This window comes from Dermacentor albipictus, chromosome 5, assembly GCF_038994185.2.
Source record: "Dermacentor albipictus isolate Rhodes 1998 colony chromosome 5, USDA_Dalb.pri_finalv2, whole genome shotgun sequence".
NCBI lineage: Eukaryota > Metazoa > Arthropoda > Arachnida > Ixodida > Ixodidae > Dermacentor > Dermacentor albipictus.
The window spans coordinates 146,127,191-146,151,440 of NC_091825.1; the positions used below are offsets into that span (position 1 = coordinate 146,127,191).

The window sequence follows — 24,250 nt, forward strand, 5'->3', positions numbered from 1 at the left end:
GCCTCGAGTCCTTGGACTCGGGCGGCTTCCTCGGCGTGCCGGACGGCCCACAAGAAAAATAACATTGCGCTGAGGACGGACTGAAAAGTACTATGTTACTGGCGCGACTTTGCGAAACATCACGCAGTCATTAAAATGTAGCTTCGATGAAACTATCGTGGATGCAGCACTTTCGACCAGACAGACACCGTCCTTTCCATAAAACAGCACTCCGTGAAACGCTTTATTAGGCGGGCCATCACCGATCGACTAAACGTCACGAACGTGGTCTGAGTATAATGCAAAGAGTGTCTTCATATTATGAGATTTCTTGTCGAAGACAGAAATACTGAGCTAATACGTAAAATAACTTTCAGCAATAGCATATTACACGCACCCTCTCCGATTATATAACCTAGAAGCCTGCCTGTCGAGGCAAACAGAGCGGCAATATATGTTTTGGCTGAGTTTGCGAGTTTTTCGCGCCTCGTGAAAGGTAAGACCTTGCACGAGAACACTCAGGCCCTTGATATTACTTTGCCTTCAAGAGGTTTGCCACCTAATATTTCAGCGAAATACGCTGAACTCGGAATTCTTCTATACCTCGTGGTGGGAGGGAGGGGGGGGGAGGACGTGCTCGGTCTTCAATTAAAATTTATCTCTCTTTTTCTTGTACCGTCAGCATATACTTCTCCTGAAGCTCATCTTGGCATGTCACTTTTGCGTCGACAAAAGGTGGTGGTGGAGGTGAGGGGAGAAGAGAAGGGTTTCCAGCAGACGACACAATCGCGATCAGTTCTCCGAACTTCTGGCCGTTTTTACAGCGCTGCCCCGTCGCTTTCAGCTACGTTAGCTTTGAGACGGTTCGCGCAGCTTCCGCTTGTGTGGTGAGGCACACGCTTTTGCGCGTAAAAGCTTAAGCCGTGCATCACTGCCGTGAACGCAGTGCAGACGGCAGTCACCGCGTACTACGAAGGTGCACTGTTTGAGTCCCCCCTCTGTTGCTTTTTGGAACTGCACGCGCAGTTTCCACGAAGAGACCCGCCCGTGTCGAAAAAACGGGTGACTTCCGCGCAGTGGCCGGGCTCCGACGATCTCGAACATCAGGTGGCAATCCTTGGTGCGGTGAGCCGCAAACGGCCACCGTGCTTTTCGAGATGGAAGCGCTCGAGCGGCAAGGGGCGAGATTGTAGTCGACATTTTTCGCTCGTGAAAGAAGCCATGTGACGGGAACCGAGGATGGTGGTAGAAACATTCATTGACGATTATATGAATGGTGGGGGCGAAGCCCCCTACATGGCACTTGGGTGCTCCCTTACTGTGAGGGGGCACCCTTACAAAGCGAAGGAGAGCCCTTGGAGCGCAATCCTTCTTATAGGAACCGAGGAGAACCGGCTCGAAAAAAAAAAAAAGAGGCTTGACTGATTGATTGATGTTGACTGGGGTGAACGTCCTAAAGCAACCGCAGATGGGCTATGAGATTTGACCACTTGCTGTTATTTAACACACACCAAATTCTAAGTACACGAGTTTGCGCATTTCGATTAGTTATGCTACTTGCACGAATAAAATACGAATAGCCAAGATGCTTGCTTGTCACGAGCATGTTATTTCGCTAGTTACGCGAAGAACCTCACGGTTATATGCCTTTATTTTTCGTTTTTTTTCTTTGTTCTTTCTTTTTTTAAGGGACCGTGTTCTTTCTTTTTGGTTTTGCTATGAAGGTTCGCCGAGTATTTGTGCCGCAGCGATTTGTTTTTTCGCATACAACTACAATGATAAATGAGTTGCCGCAAGGCGTCAGTTACGGAATGCCATTCGGGTGAAAATTCCGGAGATATTTTGGCTCGGTACGCTTTGTAGCTATTCTAGTCCATATATACACAGGCGCATTTAGCAGACGTGGATCTCACGCATGTACTCCTTTTTCTTTTTTTAGTTAGTCTGTGGTTGTGCATTCCTATGAATACTTATACTGACCTCATAACATTATATATACTAAGATCGGAGGCAAAATTTATCGTCCCCTTTCTTTTTGTACTTAATGCATACATTCCGCCAGCACTGGATGTTTTATGAAATAAATAAATAAATAAGGAAATAAACAAATAAATAAAACCTCACGCACAGAGCTCCAAGAAATTTCAATATGATGGCACTTGAGATGATGCTATCGTGATGAAGACAGCTGTGTGAATTAAAACAAGGCGACGCTCAAAGGCTGTCCAACCGCTCTTGCAACGATAGAAGCGATGTAAAAAAAATGACAAAGTTTACTTACACATAGTCTCAATCGAAGCAATCGATTGTTTTTGTACATATGCATAGATATATGTTCTGGCGCCACCTCCTGGACTTGCCACGCAAGCCCAGCTCGAGGCATCATAATATTTTCAGTGCGCGCCATGCAACGTGGCGCGAGAAGCGGGGTGCGGGTACGTTCAAGGTCAAGACCCCCCCAACGTGGACTGGTTGGCTGCAGCAGTTGCAGCAAGCGCTACCTGCTGCTGCTGCAGCGGAAGCCAGCCTTATAGCAGAGTTCGCGCTGGAATGGCCGGCCCGCTCCATTAAAGGAGGCAGAGAAAAATATGGAACATTTATGGCGAATATCGATCGGGCAGCCGCTCGCGCTACACAATTCGTTCACATCGTAACACAAGTCGGAAAAAAGCTTTTCTTCAACGAACGCTCGCATACTTTCCTCGGGATCTGTTGGACGGTTGTTTTATGCTCCCATATGCGGGGGTGACCATATGCAAGCTCTATTGATTTTACAAAATTTGTCTGTTGCAGATAACACGATTATAGTCCTTGTGCTGGATTATTCAGAGGCGGATATGCACAAAAAGCAAAAATATGAAAACACACGTACGACTAATTAACAAAGATTCACTAATTAACTTCCCCACTAATTACTATTTACGGCGTCTATTGCAATTTAAGAATTGCAGCAGCAGAGTTTGTCTATCCCCTTGGAATGAATTTCCAGAATGACACCAGTCTGGAGATATGCGCCATCAAACTCGCCGAAAAAATGCACCGCTGGCCCACTCAATTTTTAAATGCGTAAGAATTTCTATGCCTACCCAACGAGTAAACCTGTCCGTCACGTAATACAAATCGCTATAAAGAAAATAGTGTATCAAACAACAGTTTTTATGAAGGCTTTGTTGAAAGATTTGGTGATGGTGGAACAAAAGCCATCTCTAGAACCACATGTAGAGCCGACTTGGTGCATTGCAGACATCAGGAAAATTGCGATATTGCAAAAATTTAATGCCAAGCACGCCATAACCCCGTTGCCTTCCGTTGAGGCGTTCCTTCACCCATTGAAATGCCACCGATCTATGAGGGTTCATGTGCTTCACGCCGCACAGATAGATAAGCAGCCAATGACTTGATAAGGATGATAAGGAGTGATGAGAGGTTATATGGGTCTCGTCACGGTTGATAATGGTTCGTCGTAGATGGATAAGATGAATGCTAAAGAGTGATAAGGGCTTGTAACGGTCGGATGAATCTGATAAATAAGCACTGATAACGGTTATAAAAGGTCGGATGAAGTCCGATAGGGTTGATAAAGACCGAAAAGAGTTGATAAGGATCGAATCATGTCCGATAAGGTTGATAAAGACAGATAGGAGTTGATAAGGATCGGATCGAGTCCGATAAAGTTGATAACTACCTATAATGGTTGATAAGGGTCGGATCTAGTTTGATTACAACGACTGCTAAAGGTTGATAAGCTTGATGTCATAACATTGATAATGACATCGGGCGGCAACGACATGAGCAAGTGGCGCAATGCTTACGCATACTCTGTATGCGTAAGTATCTGTAAACGCTGTAAACACCTCTGTATGCTTACGCATACAGAGGTGTTTCTGAGTGTATATTTTAACAAAACGCTCTTTTATGCATTGAAGCACAAAATCGACCGGAACGCCCATGTACTTCGTCCCACAACTTGAGGAAATAATATCTCAAAACTGGCGTCACCTTGGAAATTCATTTCAACTGGATGCGTCTTGCAAACTCTTCGGCTACAATTGGTACATTGCAATATCTACCGTAAAGCAATTAATTGGGTAGTTCATTAGCGAATTCTTGTTAATTGGATATGTGTTTCTATTTCTCGTGCTAGTAATGATCGCCTTTTCGAATAATTCAGCTCAAGCACAGGAATTGGGCTGTCTGCGCACACGAGATTTTTTAAAATTCCGTAGAACTTAATCAAAAATATTGCAGATCCCACGCATTGTGGGAATCGATGTGCGCGAAGCTTTCTGTGCTGTTTGCTTTGATTGACGATAATTAGCGGTGATGTTGACGACGAATGTTTAATTTCTTCAACGTCTTGTCCAACACAAGAGTGGCGAGTTGGTGTTAAACGTTACCTTGTGTGCACCACTGCTGTTTGTGTGCGTAGTACACTGCTTATTACTTATTACATTGTTCATTGCTATGCCATTTGCCTTATGCTTGTCCTTTTTCGTTATTAGTAATTAGCTAACACTGTATTAGCAGCCAAGCTTTCTTTCTATATGTGTTTTAACTTTGTACAGATTTCTTTATTTATTGTTCATAACCACTCCCTTCTGAATGTCAGTGGCCCTGAGGGTCACTGAATAAATAAATGAATAAATTTACAAAACGCACATTGTCAGTGCGACCCAAGAGGAGAATACGTTGCCGTTCTTGCAACCACTGTCCTGAGAGAGCTAATTTCGGGCAGTGGGAAAAAAATATATGTAAAAAGCACAGCATACGGGTTTCGTTAATCACGGCGATATGAAGTCCTAGTTGTGCTTTATATTTTTTTTTTATTTTCAGCAAATGTGTTACACCGACAAAGCGAAACTGTTGCGCGTGCACACAATGGTAGTAGACTTGATTAATTATAAATGCTTAAGCTAACCTAACCTGCTACTACTCCGCACTAGGAAACAGGAACAAAAGAGGGATGGAAGATGACAAGAATATCAGCGCAATCATGCTAGTCAACACAGCAGCATGTTCAAAACTGTAGCGCGGGCTCTGGTATATATCTCTGTTGGGGCCAAGGACACAAAATGTCCTCTGAGAATGGCCTGGGTGTCCTGTGACTGGGTGTGTGGATGTCACGAAAACAATAAACGGCTAAGTGAACCCACCGTGTAATAATCTTCCGCTTAGGAACATATCTTTAGTGCCCTCGAAACTTCGCGTTAGCGAACGTGTGTTAAATATAAAAAAGGCAGGGGCTCTGGAAGCAATGTTTTGCCAACGACACGGTTGCCTCGCCATACTCGCAGACTTGAAGGGCTGGGACTGCAATGACGGTCCTACGCACGCAGGGGAATCCTGTCTGAGCTCATTTCCCCTCAAACACGCACACACACTATCGCAAAACCACCGCCAATCAGAATAAATTTGCATGAGCCATCGCTCTACGTGCTCTTTGTGAGCGATTTCTTTGAAATAGAGGTTGAGCTGTAGTAATTTTTCTCCCTGAAAAAAGGTGGCTCGAAATCCAAAATGTGAGGGAGCGCGGGGTAATTAGATTAGGATGGAACGCGGAAGAAAAGAAAACCAGCAGGGACGATCGATCCGGGCGTCTGGCGTGCTAAGTCAGCAGAGAGATAGCAGCGTAGCGCTATCTTTTCGGCACAATTATATTAATGCGTTAGCAATAGGTGTGTCAAAGTGGGGGAAAAAAACGTGTATGTGTGTGAAGTTCGAGAATACGGTCGCGTGGTAGAGAGGGAGTGGGAGAGCTTAGAAGTGCGTGTGTATTTAATTATACCGTATACAAAAAGTGCAATTAACCGTAGTCTGCTGCGGAACATCGTCTGCTGCACTTCCCCCCTCGAAGAGGAAGAACGTGTGTCAAGTGAACTTCTGAACAACCCTTCGCGATGTTCCTGCAATGGTTTAAATAATGGGTCCGGGGGCCTCAAAGAGGTGCGACGTGATGTTCAACGCAGCTTTCTCGCATTTAGCGCTAAATCGCCAATGAATTTTATTGTTCTCCTGCTTCGGTGAACGTGCGTGCACCCGTCGCGTCATTCTCAGTACGTCCTCGTCTTAAGTAAATCCTGCAACAACGAACACACTGCAATGCCAGGAAATTTGTTGACTAATCGGCTGTACTTTTTACAAAGCTTCGCACACCCCGGATCGACGGCTGCGTACAAAGCTGGTCACGGAGCACGCTGAAGAGCAGTGAGCCGACAAAGGGTTTATCATAGAGCTTGTATTTTCTTTCTCTGTGGCGTTATGCTTCAGAAATCTCCACATAACAAGCACCTTCACATGCGCGCACACATCGGAAGGCGGCAGCTGTGAATCAGTTTGGTAAGGTTTCCAGCAAGACGAGTTTGTTCGCAATATTTCAAAGAATGCGCCGGTGTCTGAGTGCTCGGAACCGAACGAACCCGCAACCTTGCACTGAGCGACAGAACGCCTTTGTGCTTTCTCTTTCTTCTATTTACGACGCAATAAAGGAGCAGTAAAGACGCCGCGCGCTCTAAATGGAATGCGAGACGAGAAGCCAGAGAATAAAGCACGACCGGCAGCAGGGCGCGAGAATCCTTCATCGACAGCGCAGCGGCTGCCGGTGGCCGAATTCTGCCTCTTGCCCTCGTAACCGCGCCTCAGCACTCGGCAGCAGATCGAGAGAGAGCGAGAAAGCAAAGAAAGATGGAGAGCTTGTTTCCGGTCATAAAGCTTCCGGTCTGACATCGCAGCGCCGCCCGGCGTCAAAAACCCGTGTCATATTCGCGGGAGAGAATGAACGAGGGAGAGCGAAAAGAAAAACCAAGTTTTTCGGGGGTGCTAGCAAGGCGGCCGCCCCGACGACGAAGATGTTGTGTCACCGGAATGGGCCATGTTGTCGCCCTGTGCCGGCTCTAGCTAGCACCTAGTCGAATGCACCGAACAGCGGGCCCGGGAAGAACACGACGCCGACACAGCGCCCGCCAAGTGACGAACTGACGGCAACGACGAGCGGCGCCGCGGCAAAACAAAACCGCTCGCTCTCCTCGGGCTGTGTGACACGGCATGCCCGCCGAACTACGCCGCCGCTCTGCTGCGAGACTCCCGAGGTAGGCGAGGAATCCATCTTTGCCCTCTTCGCGGTGTGTGTGTGCCGCCGCCGCTGAACTCGCACGGCACAAGGGAAGGAAGCGATTTCGGCGACGCGCTCGGCCGGCTCTCTCGCTTGCCGCCGGCGCCGATACCAGTGGGTGACATTTGCGAATTGGCGTTCGGCGGCGGCGCGCGACGTATGCGCCCTATCAATCAACCGCTCGTGCACGGTGCCGACGAAAACCTGGTCGCCTCCTCGCCGCATTCGGACAACGCCGAAGACCAGAGGGGCCGCGAAGCACGAGGGAAGTGTGACCACGACAAACAGCACCACGTGCGCGCAGCGCTGGCGTTCGACAACGGCGAGCAACACGCCATGTACGCGCAGAACGGCGATGCCCTGGACGGCGGCGGGCTGGCCCAGCCGTTGCTCGCCGCTCCGGTGAAGCGACGACGCAGCGAGGACGGCGAGCGCACCAAGAGGGCACGCGGTGCCGACGTCCAGCGCGGCTGCGAGTCCGACGGAGACGTGCCCAGCGTCGGCGCTCAGTCGACGGCGCACCATCACCACCACCACCACCATCACAAGAAGGCGGCGCCGACCGGCGCCGATGCGGACCACCAACCGAGCAGCGCAGGGGACGTGCACGGAGTCTGCACGCTCGAGGAAGGCTCGCTGAAGCTCAAGATCTCCTTGCACCGGCCGCTCGCTCTGATACCTGACGGCTTATCGGCAACGGGAAAGCCCCCCGGCAGTGATAAAGCGGCAGATAGCAGCTGGCCGCAGAGCCCCCTGGCCAAGCCCGGCCATCAGCGGGACGGCGAAGAGGAACTCGCCCGCATGACGGTTCCCAACACACATTCCCCGGCTGCCCAGCCTACCTCGCCCGACGCTGGCAGTGCTGTGCAAAAGGTGGAGGCCGTGTTCCCATTAGTGGACTCCGATAGTGTGTATGACATGGTCGCTTCGGCTTCCAGTCCGGTTGCGCCGCTCGTAGTGCGAAAGGTGGAGCTTCCTAAGGCGCCCTCGCCACAAGAGGTAGCCTCAGAGTTGTCAACCAAAGATTCTCTCAGCATCGATATACTCGATACCTCAACTGCTTTACTGAATAATGCTATCCAAGTGGAAAAGCAGGAAATATGTAGCCTGCAATCCAGGCATCCTTTAAGCATCCCTGCATCAAAGACTGCTCTTTCCACTCCAGCCGCAACTGCCACTTCAAAGGTACCATCATCCGAACCAAACACTGACCTTTCGCCGAGTATCAGGACACCCGGCAACCATGGTATTCCCAAAGAGCTTTTGCCTACAATAGACACTTGTGCGCGTGAACACAGTGCAATTGGAGGCCGTACTCGTAAGAACACCACTCCTGGTCACTATGTAGCCTACCAGGCACCACACAACAGAAGGCGGCTTATTCAAGACACTTCAAAGCTGAGAAGCAAGATGAGAAGTCCCATAGACTTCCCTGCGCCACAATCTTTGGAGAACAGGAAATCTCCACAAAGTTTCCACCATGTGCATGTGTCTGTAGGTCAAAATGGTGGTCGAGGCTTTGTTAACCACAACTCAATCCTGGACCACCCAAGTGTGCATGCAAGAATGTTCCCCCCGGGAGCAACACCTGCCAGGCTAGCTGCACTGCTCACAACGAGAATGCCGCAAGAACATTCCGCAGCGAAGCCGTCTGCAGTGCAGAGCAAAGCAGGCACGTCTTCAGATGAGCATCAACCGCTGGACCTTTCACGGGCTGTAAACAAGCCCACACTGCCCAAGATGTCGTGCTTAGCTCAAACTACGAGCAACTATGTGCCCCCCATTATGATGTTCTATATGAGATCTGGTAGCAGGCAGAGACTGGAAGGCATCGTAAAAAAGCTATGGGAAAAACGCAACATCCCAGTTCGAGGCAGGCCTCGTCCTTAGCATAAGTCTCTGTACAAGAACATGCAACAGAGACAGTGTTTTGTGAATTGAAGTGTTCTGACTGCTGGAACTACGGTTGAGTGCAGCTGTAAATGGTGTTTTTGTAGATCACAATGTTTGTGTTCGAAATGGGGAGGGCGGGGACATCTTGTTACTTTGTATTAAAAAAAAGTGTGTAGCAGTATTAATCGATCTGTTGTCTCCCTTCTGTGTGAAACCATACAAAACTCACTAACATCCCATTCAGCAGAACAATGTAGAGCGTCATACTTGCAGCACAACCAGCACCACTCATGCGGAAAGCGCATACTGGGCGGCTTTCTTTTTTTTTTTCGCTCTTGAGACCTCGTGCGGTAAAATGCTGGCTACATAATCGGCAGGTCACCGACAAAACAGCGAAGGTCACTATACCGAAAGCGAAGTTGCCCTGTGCATTGGCGGCCGGTGCGATATCGTAACATTTCAAACTTTTTAGTGCCCGCAGGGTACAACGAAAAGAGAATGCTAGAAGGCGGCAAAATCGCACCGGCGTCTCCGCTGGCGCCGCGGGTGGTGACGAGGAGGGGGGGTGGCGCGCGCGCGGCGCTGCGACGCGTGGCGCCCTCCCTGAGCGACCGGAGCAGACGGAGGTCTTTTACCCCGTTCGCGCACAGGGGCGAAACACGCATCGGCGGCAGCAGAGAAGTAAAGCGCTGCGCGATGACGCCGGCCGCGAAGAAGGGCAAGTACGACGCGAAGTTCAAGCTGCAGGTGATACAGTTCGCCGAGCGCTTCAGCAATCGCGCGGCCGGTACGAAGTTCGGCCTCAACGAGTCCACCATCCGCGGCTGGCGCAAGGTGAAGAAGGCGGCCACCACACCGCCGGCCACGCCGCCACCACTACCGCCGCGCGGTCATGCGACGGCCGCCCTGGGATGGCACCAGCAACCGCCGCAGCAACACCAGGCCCCGCCGGTGATGAGCGCTGCGTACTGCGTCCCGAGACCCCCCGGAGAGCTGGTGCGCGCCGAGCCCTGGCCGCGCGATACCTGGTGTGGCGGCGAGCCCGCACGTGCGCTGGCGGCCGCCGATGCGAGCACGCACTACCGGAAGTGTCCGGCGCGCGAGCCGCAGGCCAGCGAACCACCGTCCCCAGCGCGGGCAGCCGCGGCACCCGCGTTCCTGCCCTGCGAGTTCCCGCACGGCTACGCGCCTCTTGTGCCTCACCGCGCGGCCCCGCTGCAGCAGCAGCCACCCCCAGCGCCAGCCCCGTCACCGGTGAAGCGCGTCCTGCTGCGCGGCAGCGACTACGGCAACGGCTTTCCCGAGGTGACCGTGCCGTTCACGGTGATCGCCGAGAAGGCCCTGCGCGCGCTCTGCGATCAGCGGGGCCAGGCCGCGCCGAGCCCCGCGTGCGCCTCCAACCGCGAGGTGTTCGCCAGCTTCCTGGGACTGACGCCCAACAGACTGGTGGACAACGTGACGTGACCGGCCCCGACGAAGGCCGCGCCAGTAGCCCCGGGCTTCGGTTGGGGCGGCGGGCCCGGACGAGCCGCGCACGCGGTCCCACCAGTAGTCAACGCCGCCCGTTTTCTCCCCCCTCGCGTGGGCGACGACGAGGAACCCGGTGGCCCGGGGTCGCCAACCGGACCACGCTTCCTGCGCCGACCCGAAAAAAATGTCCCCGGGAGGGAGCACGCCTGATCACGTCCTTCGAGGGACGGCCTCGCGCGCGCGCGCTTGTCCAAAACGTGCTTGTCTACTTAGCTGTGTGCAATACTTTTCGGCGTTGGCGACGAGGCGACTTCGCGAGCACTTCATGCAACGCTCTCTTGCCTTATTAAAAAAAGCCCCCGCCTTCTGGACTGGCCATGCCAAACGCGGTCGCTTTCTTGTAAAATTCGCTGCACGAGCAGTTTCGTGTTTGGTGAAAGAAACTCCGTAGCTCCTTCGAACGCGCACACCTTTTCCTGTGCTATCAGTGCCACTTTACTGCACGTAACTACTTCGCACTTTGCTTCATATCTCTTCTTTTTTTTTTTGTCGCGTAATTGATGCACAATGAATTCATAATAGACTGCGACGTTTTTTGCGTGCTTGCTTTTCTTTCCTTAGGAAACATATGTGTGTACATATAAATGGATATATTATAACAGACTTAGAGTTTTGATATAGAGCTATTGCTTATTATAACGAGGCATTACCTGGCTGTGTTTGATAGATGCATGTTATTATTGACTGGCTTGTGTAAGGCTGCAAGCAAAGCGCTTAAGATGCTGCGAGCTGGGTGGCCTTGGTGTGTTGGCTACATGGATGTGTGATGTTTACATGCACGCTAAAACCTGTTTTCAAGAGTTCCATGCAGCCAGCTGTTGTGAGAAGTTAAACGAAGGAAAAATAATGTCTCTGCCTGCTCAACGAATAGCCCCTGGTGAAAGGTGCTTGTGCTCACCACAGTGTCTAGTAGGTGTGTTTCCTACGAGCTGTCTTCCACGAGACACTCCACATTCCAGTATCCAGCCGTCCTGTATCTTAGGTGCATAACGTACTGCTCAAAGTTGCATAACTGTCGCTCCTCCCCGACTGCATGAGTCTTTTGTTTATTGTTGGCCAAAGCTCTTGAACCCGTGCCTGAACAAGTGCTCTGTATCGATTGTGCAAAACCCTGGATGCAATTAAAGGAAGACGTCTCTTTTTGCTGGATTCCTTGAGTGTGGATTACTGCTTCCTCATGTAACAGGTCAGGAGGCATCTCTTTTTGCCTCCTGTGCCTCACTCTCAAATCTCCAGGACAGTATCAAGAAAGAGTGGCTCACAGTTGTGTCGGGTAGCATTCAGACAAGAACCTCTGGCATCTGCCTCTCAACCATTATTATAAATTTACCTTATTTAATCAGAGGTGGCGGAACACTGCTGAACAAGAATGAGAAAATAATTTTGAGCAACATAGGAAGAAAATATAGTGCGCATACTAGCAAGGAGGCAGAGTAGAAACTAATAAATCAAAGCCTATGAGAATAACTTCAAGTGCGGGAAAATTGCAGTTCCCCTAATTGGGGCATTTGCTTCGAATAGAGCTATTTTGGTTTCCTTCAGTGGCTCTTCTTCTAGGATTCTGCTAAAGCTTGATGAATGGCAGTATTTCCTTGCATAAAATTTGTTCTGTCCTGTGGAGTTTTGCAGAGCACTATTACTTAAATATATAACTCAAACAACAAGCCTTTAAGCCTTGTGCAGCAAAAATAAACTGGCCACATGTGATTTTTCAAAGTAGGTCAATGTGCATGTTAAGCTCTTGGATGGCTTTCTTGGAAGGTTAAATGGACACTAAAGAATACTGCCAAGTTAAATTGGTAAATGACACTTCTGTGATACCAGAAATGTTAGTCTTACCACAAGCAGAGTCTTGGTAAGCTAAAGCTAGAGAAGACGCAAGAATGGAAGATGGGCTTGCAGTTATGTAACTGGCTTTTTGTGACATAGTGAGGTTTTGACATTGTCTACGCTGAGCTAACTAATAGTTGTTCACCAATAGAAAAAGGATTACATTGCGATCTAAAGGAACCGAACACTCAACCTAGATGATTTTGAAAACATTTTCTAAATAAGTGAGAACTGCCCATACATGTGAAAAAAACTTCAACATCCCCGATGACATGCTGAAGCACTGGTCGTTTTATTTGGGTGTAAAATTCAAAACGGGAAAACTTGCCCTTAATTTTCTGTGCTAATAACCTTTTCCCACGAAATAAATGTAGATAATGTCTTGCAAAAATGCAGCAGAACTCTGCTGATAATTTTTTTGGCAGACACCAGAAAGAGAATGCATGATCCAAAACAACATAATATTCAATAACCCTACAGTTGAATAGGAAAGCAACAAAATATTGAAAACCTACGAAATAAAGCTCACTATTGTTGCTTGACAGAATGAACATTAAACGCTGTCATCGCACAATTGTAGTCGTGACTCGTACTAAGTCAAGCTTGTGATTTTCATGTGATGCCTGTGTCGAATGTTCAATAATAACAGTTTCTCTTTGAACATTCACAGTGCGTTTTCAGTTTCTGCACAGCTGTCTATATAGTGAAGTAACCACACAAGGTATCCAAACACACGGCGGCGGCAGTCAACGTAAATACAGCTGAAAGGTGATGCCACATCAGAGGTGCGCCATTGAATTTTTGGGACATAAGTGGGAAGCTAATACACATGATCCCATGGGAACTAAATGGTGCCAGCATTTCAGAGCACAAGAGCCATGAAAACATAAAAAACAGTAACTCGTCAACAAGGTTCTGCTATACTTCACCTGATAGAGCTTAATTCTTCCTCAATGTTACTCTAAATTTATGCTCCTAGCACTAGCTCCGTCACTTTGACATGTTGAAAAGAGATGTTATCAAACAGTGTCAGCAGAATAAATCAGAGAAAAATTTTAGTGGCACACGGTTATTTCACACTGAGTTTTAGCAACATGACACTGCAGATGAGTGCAATGCATGTGTTCAACATACAATAAAGGAAAGCTGCAAATATGAAGTGTTACTGTTCCAGTGGTGATTTCTTATTGATGGCACTTAATATATGACGATTCATGGGGTTTACATTTCCATAATGCAATGCTGAGGTTTTGAGAGACTTCTTACTAGAGGCATCCGGATTAATTTTGACTGCCTCGGGTTTTTTAATGTGTGCTCAAAACTAAGTACACATCGACATCTGCATTTCACACCCATCTGAACAAGACCAGAGTAGCCGACAACTAAACCCGCAAGCTCACAATCGGCAGCAAAATGCCATATTCACTGAGCTGCCATTGCAGAATCTAGTGGTGATGAATTGTGGTTTCCATTTGAGAGTAAAAACTTAAAAACTAAAAAGCACAATGATACTGTGATAAAGCAATTTGGTCAAAGCTCTTCTCGCTTTAGAATTACATACAGGCAATACAGGGTATTTCTTAAATAAATTGTGTTCGTGCTCCTTCGTGATGCATTTAAATCGACATTAAAGAGAAACAATATATCAATTTACAGTAATAAAGTACCCTGAAAACACTTTTTGTTCGCTAATTTCCCAACAAGAGGTTGATTGCCAAAAATGAAAATGAAGGCGGGACTTTAATTTTTTTAAATTTTCGCACCAAGACCTTGGTGCCGGTACATCAGTGTCACATCAATGACTTCAATGTATGTTTTCGGATTTGGGCCAATGCGGTGCAGTCAAAGGTCACAGTACTTGCTAAGTTCCGTCTTTGGCTTCTTTAGAACACAATTTAGTCCATCTTTACTAACACAAAAAAAAACCGCAACTACAAACCAGTGTTGTTATTGCATCTTTTTTTGGCTTACCAAGCCTCCTCTGATGGTAGGAGAAGCTTTTTTTGGTATTGAAGCAGGGTCCTTTACTAACACAGCTAAGCTTATTCTTCTCTTTAGTGTCTCTTTAATGCTGCCAGGTATCAAAATGCAGTGCTGACCCTTGGTGTAAAACTGAAATTAAAAGTTAGCAACCTTTACAAATCACAGCAAGCCTTTCAGTAGCGAGCCTGACATCATGCAGTTATCTCATGGTTTGCTCCTGCAACCCTTACAGGCACTTGTAGGAGATTTCGCAACACTGAAGGACCTTCACAAGTGATGCCATGTAAGGCAGTGCATATGTGCAAATGATGAGAAATGAGTGATCTAATTTAGTATGATAGTTGGCCACCAGTGATGCATAATTAAGTAATGAGTTTTTACGTTACAAAGCTGTGCACTGGGCTATGAGGAAAATTGCAGTAAAGAGCTCGTGGTTAATTTTTACCAGCTAGATTCCTTTAAGTATGACTACATAGGAAGTTTGTTTTTCTCTTGCATCTTCAATATAAGGCTGCCTTGTTTGGGAGTAGAGGACACAACCTCCCATATTCAGCAGCAAAACATCAAAGTTAACAGCACCGTATGTCCATGCCATATCAGCTAGTCTTTAGATAACATGCCATAGCAACTGGAGGTCACAACCACACAAAGATACAGGAAATGAGCCAGGGAAAGCATAGGAGAAATTAATCATGTTTAAATGAGATGTAGAAATAATAATGTAAAGTAAGACGAAAGTGGATGAAAAGATAACCTGCCACAAGTGAGGATCAACCCCACATCTTCCGCCTTATGCATGCGTTACTTTACCAATTCAGATTTTATGTCACCTTCTTGAGTGTTTGTGTATGGGTACAAGGTTAGCCCTGGGACATTTAGCCAGCACCGTTCACAACCAAGGTGGTGGACATGGATTGTCCTTTCAAGCACAAGCATCAGACATAGTATGTGAGCTTAGGAGCCGGCAACTGGTTAATAAACTCTTGTATGCTACCTCATGGCATCAAGAAAGCCAAAATTGAGGCCCTCGCTAAGCAATAAGCGAGAAGGATAAAAATATCTGAGAGGCTGGAGCTACTCAGATGATTTTGTTTTTCTCACTTTAGTGGGAGTAATAGAGAGATGCTGAAGAGCAGAGAATGTAGATAGAGCTCAAAATGATGATGTACTGTGGCATAATCAAATTGAATTAAATTGAACTCCAGATGAAAAGGACATCCAGTGGCATGTGAGTGTGGTGTTGTACCAACCTTCTGATGCTTGTGCACATCTTGCTGAGACTATGACACAGACAAAATATAAAATGCAAGACCCTTGATAACCACATAGGAAAAGCAGGCCTTGCACACTTGCCACTGAGGGATAAGTCTGCAAGTGACTCGGATAAGGCAATCAAATATGCAGTAGCTCTTTTGAAAACTTGGTAAGATCTGCACAACTTTCAGCAGCTTTTCATTCTAAAGTGTGGCCACATAGACACTAGCCATCGCTTTCGATGTCACTGAACAGCGACACAAGTTATTGGCACAAGTGCGTGCCTGGTGAACACTTCATTTCCTTTCCTTCACTCACTTCCTCTGTGTTCTTGGGTATTCATGGTCATTTTATCTCTTGTTCATCTCTGTGCAGCTGAATTGCTCTCAGCATCATTGTGTATTTGGTAACCCTATCAAATTTACTTGTGACAACGCAGAGGAATGATGCATATTCACGGTCACATTGCAGACACGGGACTACATCAATACGCACCTTCCAGAATGTGCATGATGCTGAGTATTATCTTGTCTACATCATGTAACAAGACTCGCAGTTCGCATTATAAAGGCATATTAGTTCTGTGGCCCAAGTGCTACGTGGTGATGCTTGTTATAAATAACATTGCTTCAAAGTCAAGGACACCAAAATCTGTTCTTCTGTATATGTAAAGGATAGCAATGTGAGGCAGAGGTATTGAAGGTGCCTAAAGTGCAGGGAAAAAACCAATCACCACTTCCGGCCTCACCAACATGCAATTTCGCAGAATGAGATTGTGCCAAAATGTGGCATGGCTATATTGTTTGGCCTTCAGTGCCACCGGCTAAGGAATCAAATTTGCTAATCATCAAGTGAATGTACCCCAGCACTTAGAGGAGTCCGCATAGTGCAGCGCCTGTTGCCACTTTGCCTATGGACATCTTGGGGAATGATACGGCACAGGCAGCAGAACAGGCTTGCATTCTCATGTTCCTCTTGAATAAGTTAATTTGTCTTAAGAGGTTCCAAGAACGGCACAACGCAAGTGGCAACATTTTAGGCAGGCAACTTTACCATCCCTTTATTTTTCTGGCAGTGTCCAGGACAGTGCAAGAGAAAGCCATGATTTTCTGCATGCCAGGCCCCAGTTGACCCGATCATATCGCTGGTGTGTTTTGATTTGCCATGACGTAGTTAAGAAGGAGCGACAGAGGTTTCAAAAACAGAGATGCTGACTCCTCATGAGTTTCTAAACATGAGTGCAGTGCTCTGCACCTTTGGCTTGTCAGATCAAATGTTTGCCTGCATATAACCACCTCTAAATACCTGTACATAAAATCTTTCTGTCTTCAAGTTTTAAAGCATCTCTGATGGAAAAAGAAACGAGGGGTAGCAACAAAAGGTGAAGGCAGCAGTTCTTCCCCCAAATAAAACGTCCTTTGTCACTTTGAGGAAGTAGGAAGCAAACTGGAACAAAACATCAGCAATATATATACATGCCTTCACTTTAGTTGCTACTCAATGATAAAACTAACGCTGCCTGAAACGACCTCTTGTATGCAAACCAGCACTTACAGAAGCACAAAATCGGGTGACGAGCTGAAATGGAAACACATACAACAAAGTTAGGCCAGCTTACCTGGTCGGCACCAGTAAGTGGGCAGACTTGTGACAGGTACTCAACAAGCGCCAGGTGGTCGCCTAGATGGAAACAGCGCCCTTTGCCTTGACTGTACAACCACTCGGCTTTTAGGCTGCACCGCGGACATGCAGAATACACTGATGACACTGCTAGATTAATGACAGAGAAAGGTGGCACCTACACAAAAGTAGCCAAAAGCTTTAAGGGAAATTTTTTACGAGCTCCCATTACAGCTTTTGCACTAATTTTGCATAGCTATAGCCTTCCATGACAAACAGCACAAAATAATGGTGAAGTGCTACAAACAGAACAGATTTGCATCACAGAAAATGAAAGGTACAAAGGGCCTGGTATAGCAGAAATGGACTGCACAAGAGATCTAATGTACGCCAGTTCATTTACGATCAACATTACGAACAGTGCAGATGACACGACAAGTGGTACAAACAGAGTAGCTTCTGTCCTGTCCGTACGTATAACTTATCCTGTCATTTGCATCGCTTGCCATGTTGAATGTGAACCAACTAGACCAGCTTGGGACTCTCATGCAGCCTTTTCTTTTCATTAAAATTCCTTCAACCTTCAGATTTCTTGAGAACTTCCATGTTGACAAAGAGAGAATCTTAGGTGAGTTGGTTATTCAAGGTACAATATAAGCACAGCATGGAAAACAAAGATAGCATGAGGAAGAAAGGCAAATACAGCACTGCTGTGTTAGAGCTGTGTTCATCTATCTTTTTTGCTTGCTCATCTTCTACACTGTGCTTGTTTTATGTGCAAAAATACACTAAGGAGGCTTTATGATGCGAACACATTTTGCAATGGAACTTCAACATAACAAACACAGTAATAATGAATTGTCAGGTTTAATGAAGTAAATGTAAAAATTGGTCGACCATGCTGTAATTCAATAAGCATGTCACTGTTACAATGAAGCCGAAAATGCAAGGTCTGAACTATATATTGGCTACAGCAAAACAAATATTTGTTCACTCGCAGCTCAAGATATGTCTTCTAGCAGCAAGAGTGCCAAATACTCGGCAAGAGCAGCTTGAAATTGCACATCCTGGGCATGCATACCACTTTTGGCCAATAGCTTGGATGGCCTGCAGCCGGCAAGCCAGCATGAAGTTCCTTTGTGTCTGTAAGCACGCGTGTAAGTTAGCATTGTTCCCCGGTCATGTATTGGTGACAAGACACCAACGGGCTGTCAAAATCAAGAGGAGACCCTTTGCTGGCCTGTCAGAGGCACACTTACATTTACTTTTGATATCAGCATGTATGCTCATAATGAACGTCAGATAGCATGAAGGTATTTTCGTGCTATATGACAATTCATTATAACAATGTTCGACCATATTTATGTGTCTTGAGCAGAGAAAATGCCACTCCACTGTCCTGGAGCAAGCATATTTCACTCTGAAGTCTCAGCTGCGTGTATACTGTTCACTACTTATAACAATCACTCATGGAAAGGAAAATCTGATTGTTGTAACTAGTTGATCTTATATTTGGAATGACCACAAAAGTGCCACCCAAGAATACTTTCAGACTCGGGTAAGAAAGCATCCCAAACACTAAGGACACCATCCTTCTGTAAATGCAGAAAAAGAAATAAGCAGCATGGTTTAATTTACAATGTACAACTCAGAAATGGCTAAGTTAGGTTAGGTTAGGTAAGACTTGCAGCTATCACTGTGTTTAAAGACACACTGAACAAAATTTGGGGTAAAGAAAAAAATGCACCAGCAAGACAGGTGCCACACTCACAATTGTGTTTATTTGGTGCCAGCAAAAGGCAATGTATAGTACATCTTCTTTGCCAGTATGCCTATCATACAGGCTACATCTCATACTAGAAAGTGCTTGCAGCCTTCACATATTTCAATTCTAGTTTAACATTCACTCACAATTTAAATGTATACACATGTATGCAAAAATGCCACCCGAGGCATGAGTGCTTTTAACCAAGGCCAGAGCAGAGACTTCATGAAAAACGGCGTCATCACCTTATGTTAGTGACAATGGCAAAACAATGACTCTGGCCACTCCCTATCACTTCTACAAGTGAAAGGCAATGCATGCATAAGGAGGGTGACTCAAATTGCACGTCATCTCAAGTGGGATGTGAAGGACTGAAGACACACTGAGAAAAGTACAGGGTTAAGGCTTGAGCTCTTTCAAGCTCTGGGTGTGGCCACAGGCTAACCTTAAAAGAGACACTTAACCCACTTTACAATGTAGCTTTGCATGTGAAGCTTCTGTATTGATCTCCCTTATCCACTTTCTCAAATATACCTCGAGCTGCCATTTATTCTCTCTCTACCGAAAGCTAATTAAAAACTAAATTCAAAACTAACCATCTCAGTAAAGCATGTCTGTTATTCTATTTTGTTGTTAGTTCTCTTGTGTTAGTTTAGAGGAAGGAAAATTACTTCTAATGGGGAGTTAAGGAAACCATTCCGGCATGATTGAAACTTATGTTGACCACCCATAATGTCTTCAGATCCTGTGAACCAATTTTACTCATTTTATTCAGTGGTGTTTCCTTAGTTTCTCTAACAATTTTTTTTCTACCGTATAAAGTTTTTTCCTAAAACAAAGCTTGTGCTCTGCAAGAAGGCTTACCTTGCGGCCCGGTGAAGAAAATTGTACTACAAAAAAACAACATAACCATCGAATTACGAGAACTTTCACAAATAAATTAATGTCTGCACTTAGCGACATATAGGGGCATAAGTGGTCATGTTTAACCAAGCACATCATGAGAAACGTGCAAATTTTAAGATAAAATTGTGTGGTGCGGAATGCCTGAATGGTGATGCAAAAAAATATGGCATTGCTCACCTTTCCCTTTGTGTGACAACGAAGTCATCCAGGACTCTGAGACCGAGACACCAGTTGATGACGTAGGGCCGGTAGTCAAAACCACTGTGTGAAACTGATTAAGGGTCTTAACCTCTTCTTACCTCAAGTGGTTTGCTAAACACTCATGTTTAAAATCTCGACACACTTTTATTCACATCTTTAACCAGAGCGATTTCAATAGGAGTTTCTCTGAATGAGCATGATTTGAAGTAGAAAGAGAAAAACACAACCACGTAAGCACACACACCAGGCTAAACAAATGAATAAAAAAGCTGAAGAAAACAGCTTCACTGTGTTTTGCCTACATCACAGCTTCAACCAAGCCCAAAGCCTACAAAGAAACTACATTTATTCTTTTATGTTTGAGTATGATGTATTATGTTTGAGCTCTGATGACAACACCCGCCTCAGTTGCCTGAAGAAAATTTGGGTTCGTATTACAATATTACTAAAGTTGCATCAAATTTTACGAAAAATGTTGTTTGTGAAAAAGTTTCCCTTGTCCATCTCCAAAGCCATTCTCGCAACTCTTCTGACAGTCAAAGGACACTAGAGTGGCGCATGCATTGTGCTGGTTTAGCCAGACAAGTTTCTATACCAGGCAAAATTAGCAACATCAAATGCGCTGCAAAATCCACTGTTAGCACAAGAGCAATGTGCTGCTTCTTGGTTTAACACTGTTCAGTGTTTGTTGTGGCTTGTGCATGCATCTATCATACTAATAAAATGTGTATGTGTCCCACAAGAGGTGCGCACAAAGGGTCAATTATAAAAAAAGTAAAAAACTTCAGTTTTATAAGAAGCCACATGGTTGAGATTTTCTGAGCAGAAAATGTCGCGAAACATATTTATTTATTTATTTATTTATTTATTTATTTATTTATTTATTTATTTATTTATTTATTTATTTATTTATTTATTTATTTATTTATTTAAAATATCTTACAGGCCCTATCGGGGCATTGTGTAAGGGGGGTTACAAAATCAAGGCAAAAAAAACTGAGTAAGCAGCCTTCTGAAGTCTAATACCAAAAATATGCCTCAATGCAGGGCTCATCAGCATTACTACCAAGATCTAAACATGAAAAAGAAAAAACTGAAGTAATTAAAGGCCACAAAGGTACACTTGAGAAAATAACACGAGTAAAACTTAACGTAAGGCACTAATACTACAAAGTAAAATACAGGAAAAATGAACAGATCAGGGAGTACAATTCTTGAAGGGATATTTCGGGAAAAAGATGCAAGAAAGCAATAATATATACAAGGCATACAAGTGAACACGTGACGCAGCATAAAATAGCAATTCATAAGAGCGAGATAGCAATGCATCAATAAAAATAAAAACATAACAAGAAGTTCGAAGCACATTGCCAAGTGTAAGAAACAAGATAAAGTGATTTGTAAGTGCTATTATGAAAAATGCTGGTGTAGGGGAGATGACAAAATTTTTCTTGATCTGACTCGGAAGCAATGTGATCAGGCAGATTGTTCCACAAGTGAATGGCCATAGGGAGTGCGGAAAAGTTAAAAGCATGTGTCGTACCGTACATGCGCGCAAAACTTAAGTGGTTATTTAATCAGCGAGATGTGTTTGAGGCGATCTGGATATGCAGTGTGGATTGTGTGGATTGCACCATGCAGTTATGGATATAATTTACAACCACACAGAAAGCTATTGGAATCAGAGAAAGCATTCGTAAAATATCACTTCCATTGAAAAATAACTTGAAGCTTTGCTGTAATGAGTGGAGTATATTTCTCGCAGCCCGAGTTATCACAACCTCATTAAAAATTTATCATCTTCGATTGATTAGATCATAGCTTAAATACATAAGCCGGATACCTTGGTGTGCTTCTTTCTATATAGGTTTTTGTTTGCATAGGCTTTAGCGGCTTGACACAAGACAAAAAGTACCTTCTTCCTCTTCTTCCAAGACTTCTGTCTTGATGCTCTTGTCTTTAGCGCTAACAATAAGGCTGACTCCATAAAATGTTTATCCTAAAAGCAGCTGGAATTTTCATTTTCTGACATATTTATGCCAATAATGATGCTAATCAACAGTACAACCTGCAAAAACAGAATATTTTGCCATACAATTTGTTTTCTCAAAACAACGAATCTCTGATATCATCAGAAAACAACCTGTAAGTACATGCTTTAAATTATATGATACAGCAATTAATGTCTGCCTCACAGAACAACCAGAATGTCTTTCTTGTTAAAAATCATGCAAACAAACTCCCTGCTCTTTTCTTGGTGCTGCTTTCAAGTGTAATAATTTGGAAAATAACCTGTTTATTTATTAACTTTTTGTGCATTGTGTCACAAGCTGCAGGCATCCATTTTTTTGAGAAAAAAATTGCTTGAAAATTATTTACAGAGCTACAGCTGTTTTCATTGCTTGGAGATGACACAGATTACAGGTAAATATGCATTGATTTATTCAGTTTTCATTCTATCAAGTTAGAAAAGGTTGTTCTATGCGTATCATATATGATGAACCATGCAATAAGGGGTTAAAAGACCTTGCAGTGCAGGAACATGGCCTCAGTGACCTCAACACAACATCACACTGATCAAGCTTAGCCACATCAGCAAATGTGTTCTCATGAGCCAGTGAGACAGAGATGGTGTTACAACTAAGGAATCAATTCTAAAACAGTACACTATGTACTGCATGCTGAATCAACTGCATATTTTTGTGCATTCTGTTTCAGGAACACAAAGTGCAAGTACTTACGCAAAGCTGGCATGCTTCTACAAAAGCAAGGTCATGCATTTAGCACAGGCAGCCAGAACCATTATGTACATAAGATCACTTGCTTCCCGATCACTTAAAGTAGCTGTCAGTAAGCACCTCTAAACATACATATACATTTCCTTGTTAACATCCTCACATCCAGATAATGTTTCCTGCATAACTAGTTTTCTATATTTTAGCATTTCTGGTGTTCCTCCATGTGTAAAACACTTCAAGGAAGGACTGAAGTGCTGCCATCATAAGCTACTATTAATACAAGCTTTTTCCATTTTAGTGACCAGCACATAGTAATAGGAATGATCTTTGAAGGGGCCCCGAAATATTTTTCTAAGTAACCGTAGCATGGTCACACTATTAAACGAGCTCATGTCACAAATCTGCTGCCACAATAATTTTTCAAAGCCTTAAAATATAAGCAGAGTTAGACATAGTTATCACACCAATGAGCAGCTTTCTCTCTCCTTTCCTCTGCACTAATGTGCTAGAAGCTACGCAGGAGGAGGTGGCAAGCGGGGCAAGACTCTGCCAGGGTGGCTAGAACTGGGAGGTGCGCAGAGTGCAACGCATTTCTCTTGCCCAGAAGTGTTGCCTTGTAAGGCAGCTGGTATCTCGAACGCCACGCAGCTATGTGCAGCTGTCGCGTGTGGCCCAGCAGAGCAATGATGAAATGCTTTTTCTGTCTTTCTGAGATCACAGACATATATGCATTTTCTTTTATTTACCTTAAAATGTCAAAAACAAAATGTAGGCATAACACCAAGGTCGAGAAGGTAAAGGTGGACTGAAACTAAGAACAGTTACAATTTAACATAGGGTATATCAGGGCCCTTCGTTGTCAGGTTTTGTGTTTTCTAAAATTCAGGGGTGAGAATCTGGCGTTCATCTTTTAAGACGAAAATCGGGCGGAAATCAGGGCTTTTGTTGTCATCAAGCTCGAAGCTTGAGATTTTTCAGGTAACTATCACAAATGATTCACAAATGCAATTGTCTCCTTTTGGACACAAACATTCTATTTAAGCAAGCGAAATCACTCGCAGAAACATATAATGACAAAGAGTTCACTCAGAAGTCCTGTGACAAACTTACCTGTACAAACCGACATTGGCAGGCATTGCACTTTTTAATGTAACCACATAGCAAAAAAAAAAAAACAAACAGAGATTTGCTTGGCGAAGCCTTCTTTACTTTGTTCTCGGCACTTTTTTATCAAAGGAAAGAAAGTGCAAATGCGTATGCTTTGTAAGGGGTGCAATGCTTTTTCTTATCTTACAAGGCCTTGTTGACGTGCATTGTCATTTGCATTTTCAGTATTTCTGTGCCCATTCTAGACCTGTTGGAAATGTTGGAAAATGCCCACGTACGTGATGCATGGGAGGTGTGATGCACCATCGCACTCATGTAAACATGGCTACTAAAAAG

At 45.0% G+C, this 24,250-nt stretch overlaps 3 protein-coding genes across 4 annotated transcripts in view; 2 read left to right on the plus strand and 1 right to left on the minus strand.

The window, feature by feature from the left end:
• The window catches only part of Cep97 (centrosomal protein 97kDa), a 148,919-nt gene that overhangs the window by 111,171 nt on the left and 13,498 nt on the right, over positions 1-24,250 (minus strand). For both annotated transcript variants that reach the window (XM_065437570.2, XM_070539144.1), the window contains exons 8-9: positions 20,046-20,129; positions 17,196-17,310 (exon numbers count right to left, since the gene is read on the minus strand). In XM_065437570.2, coding sequence (XP_065293642.1) covers positions 17,196-17,310; positions 20,046-20,129 — 199 coding nt within the window. The remainder of the gene's footprint in view (positions 1-17,195; positions 17,311-20,045; positions 20,130-24,250) is intronic.
• Positions 6,714-9,167, plus strand: LOC135906260 (uncharacterized). The gene has a single exon (XM_065437567.2). The coding sequence runs from the start codon at positions 7,247-7,249 to the stop codon at positions 8,975-8,977; it is 1,731 nt and encodes a 576-aa protein (XP_065293639.1). The 5' UTR covers positions 6,714-7,246; the 3' UTR covers positions 8,978-9,167.
• LOC135906261 (MICAL-like protein 2) lies at positions 9,554-11,659 on the plus strand. Its single transcript, XM_065437568.2, has one exon. The coding sequence runs from the start codon at positions 9,677-9,679 to the stop codon at positions 10,442-10,444; it is 768 nt and encodes a 255-aa protein (XP_065293640.1). The 5' UTR covers positions 9,554-9,676; the 3' UTR covers positions 10,445-11,659.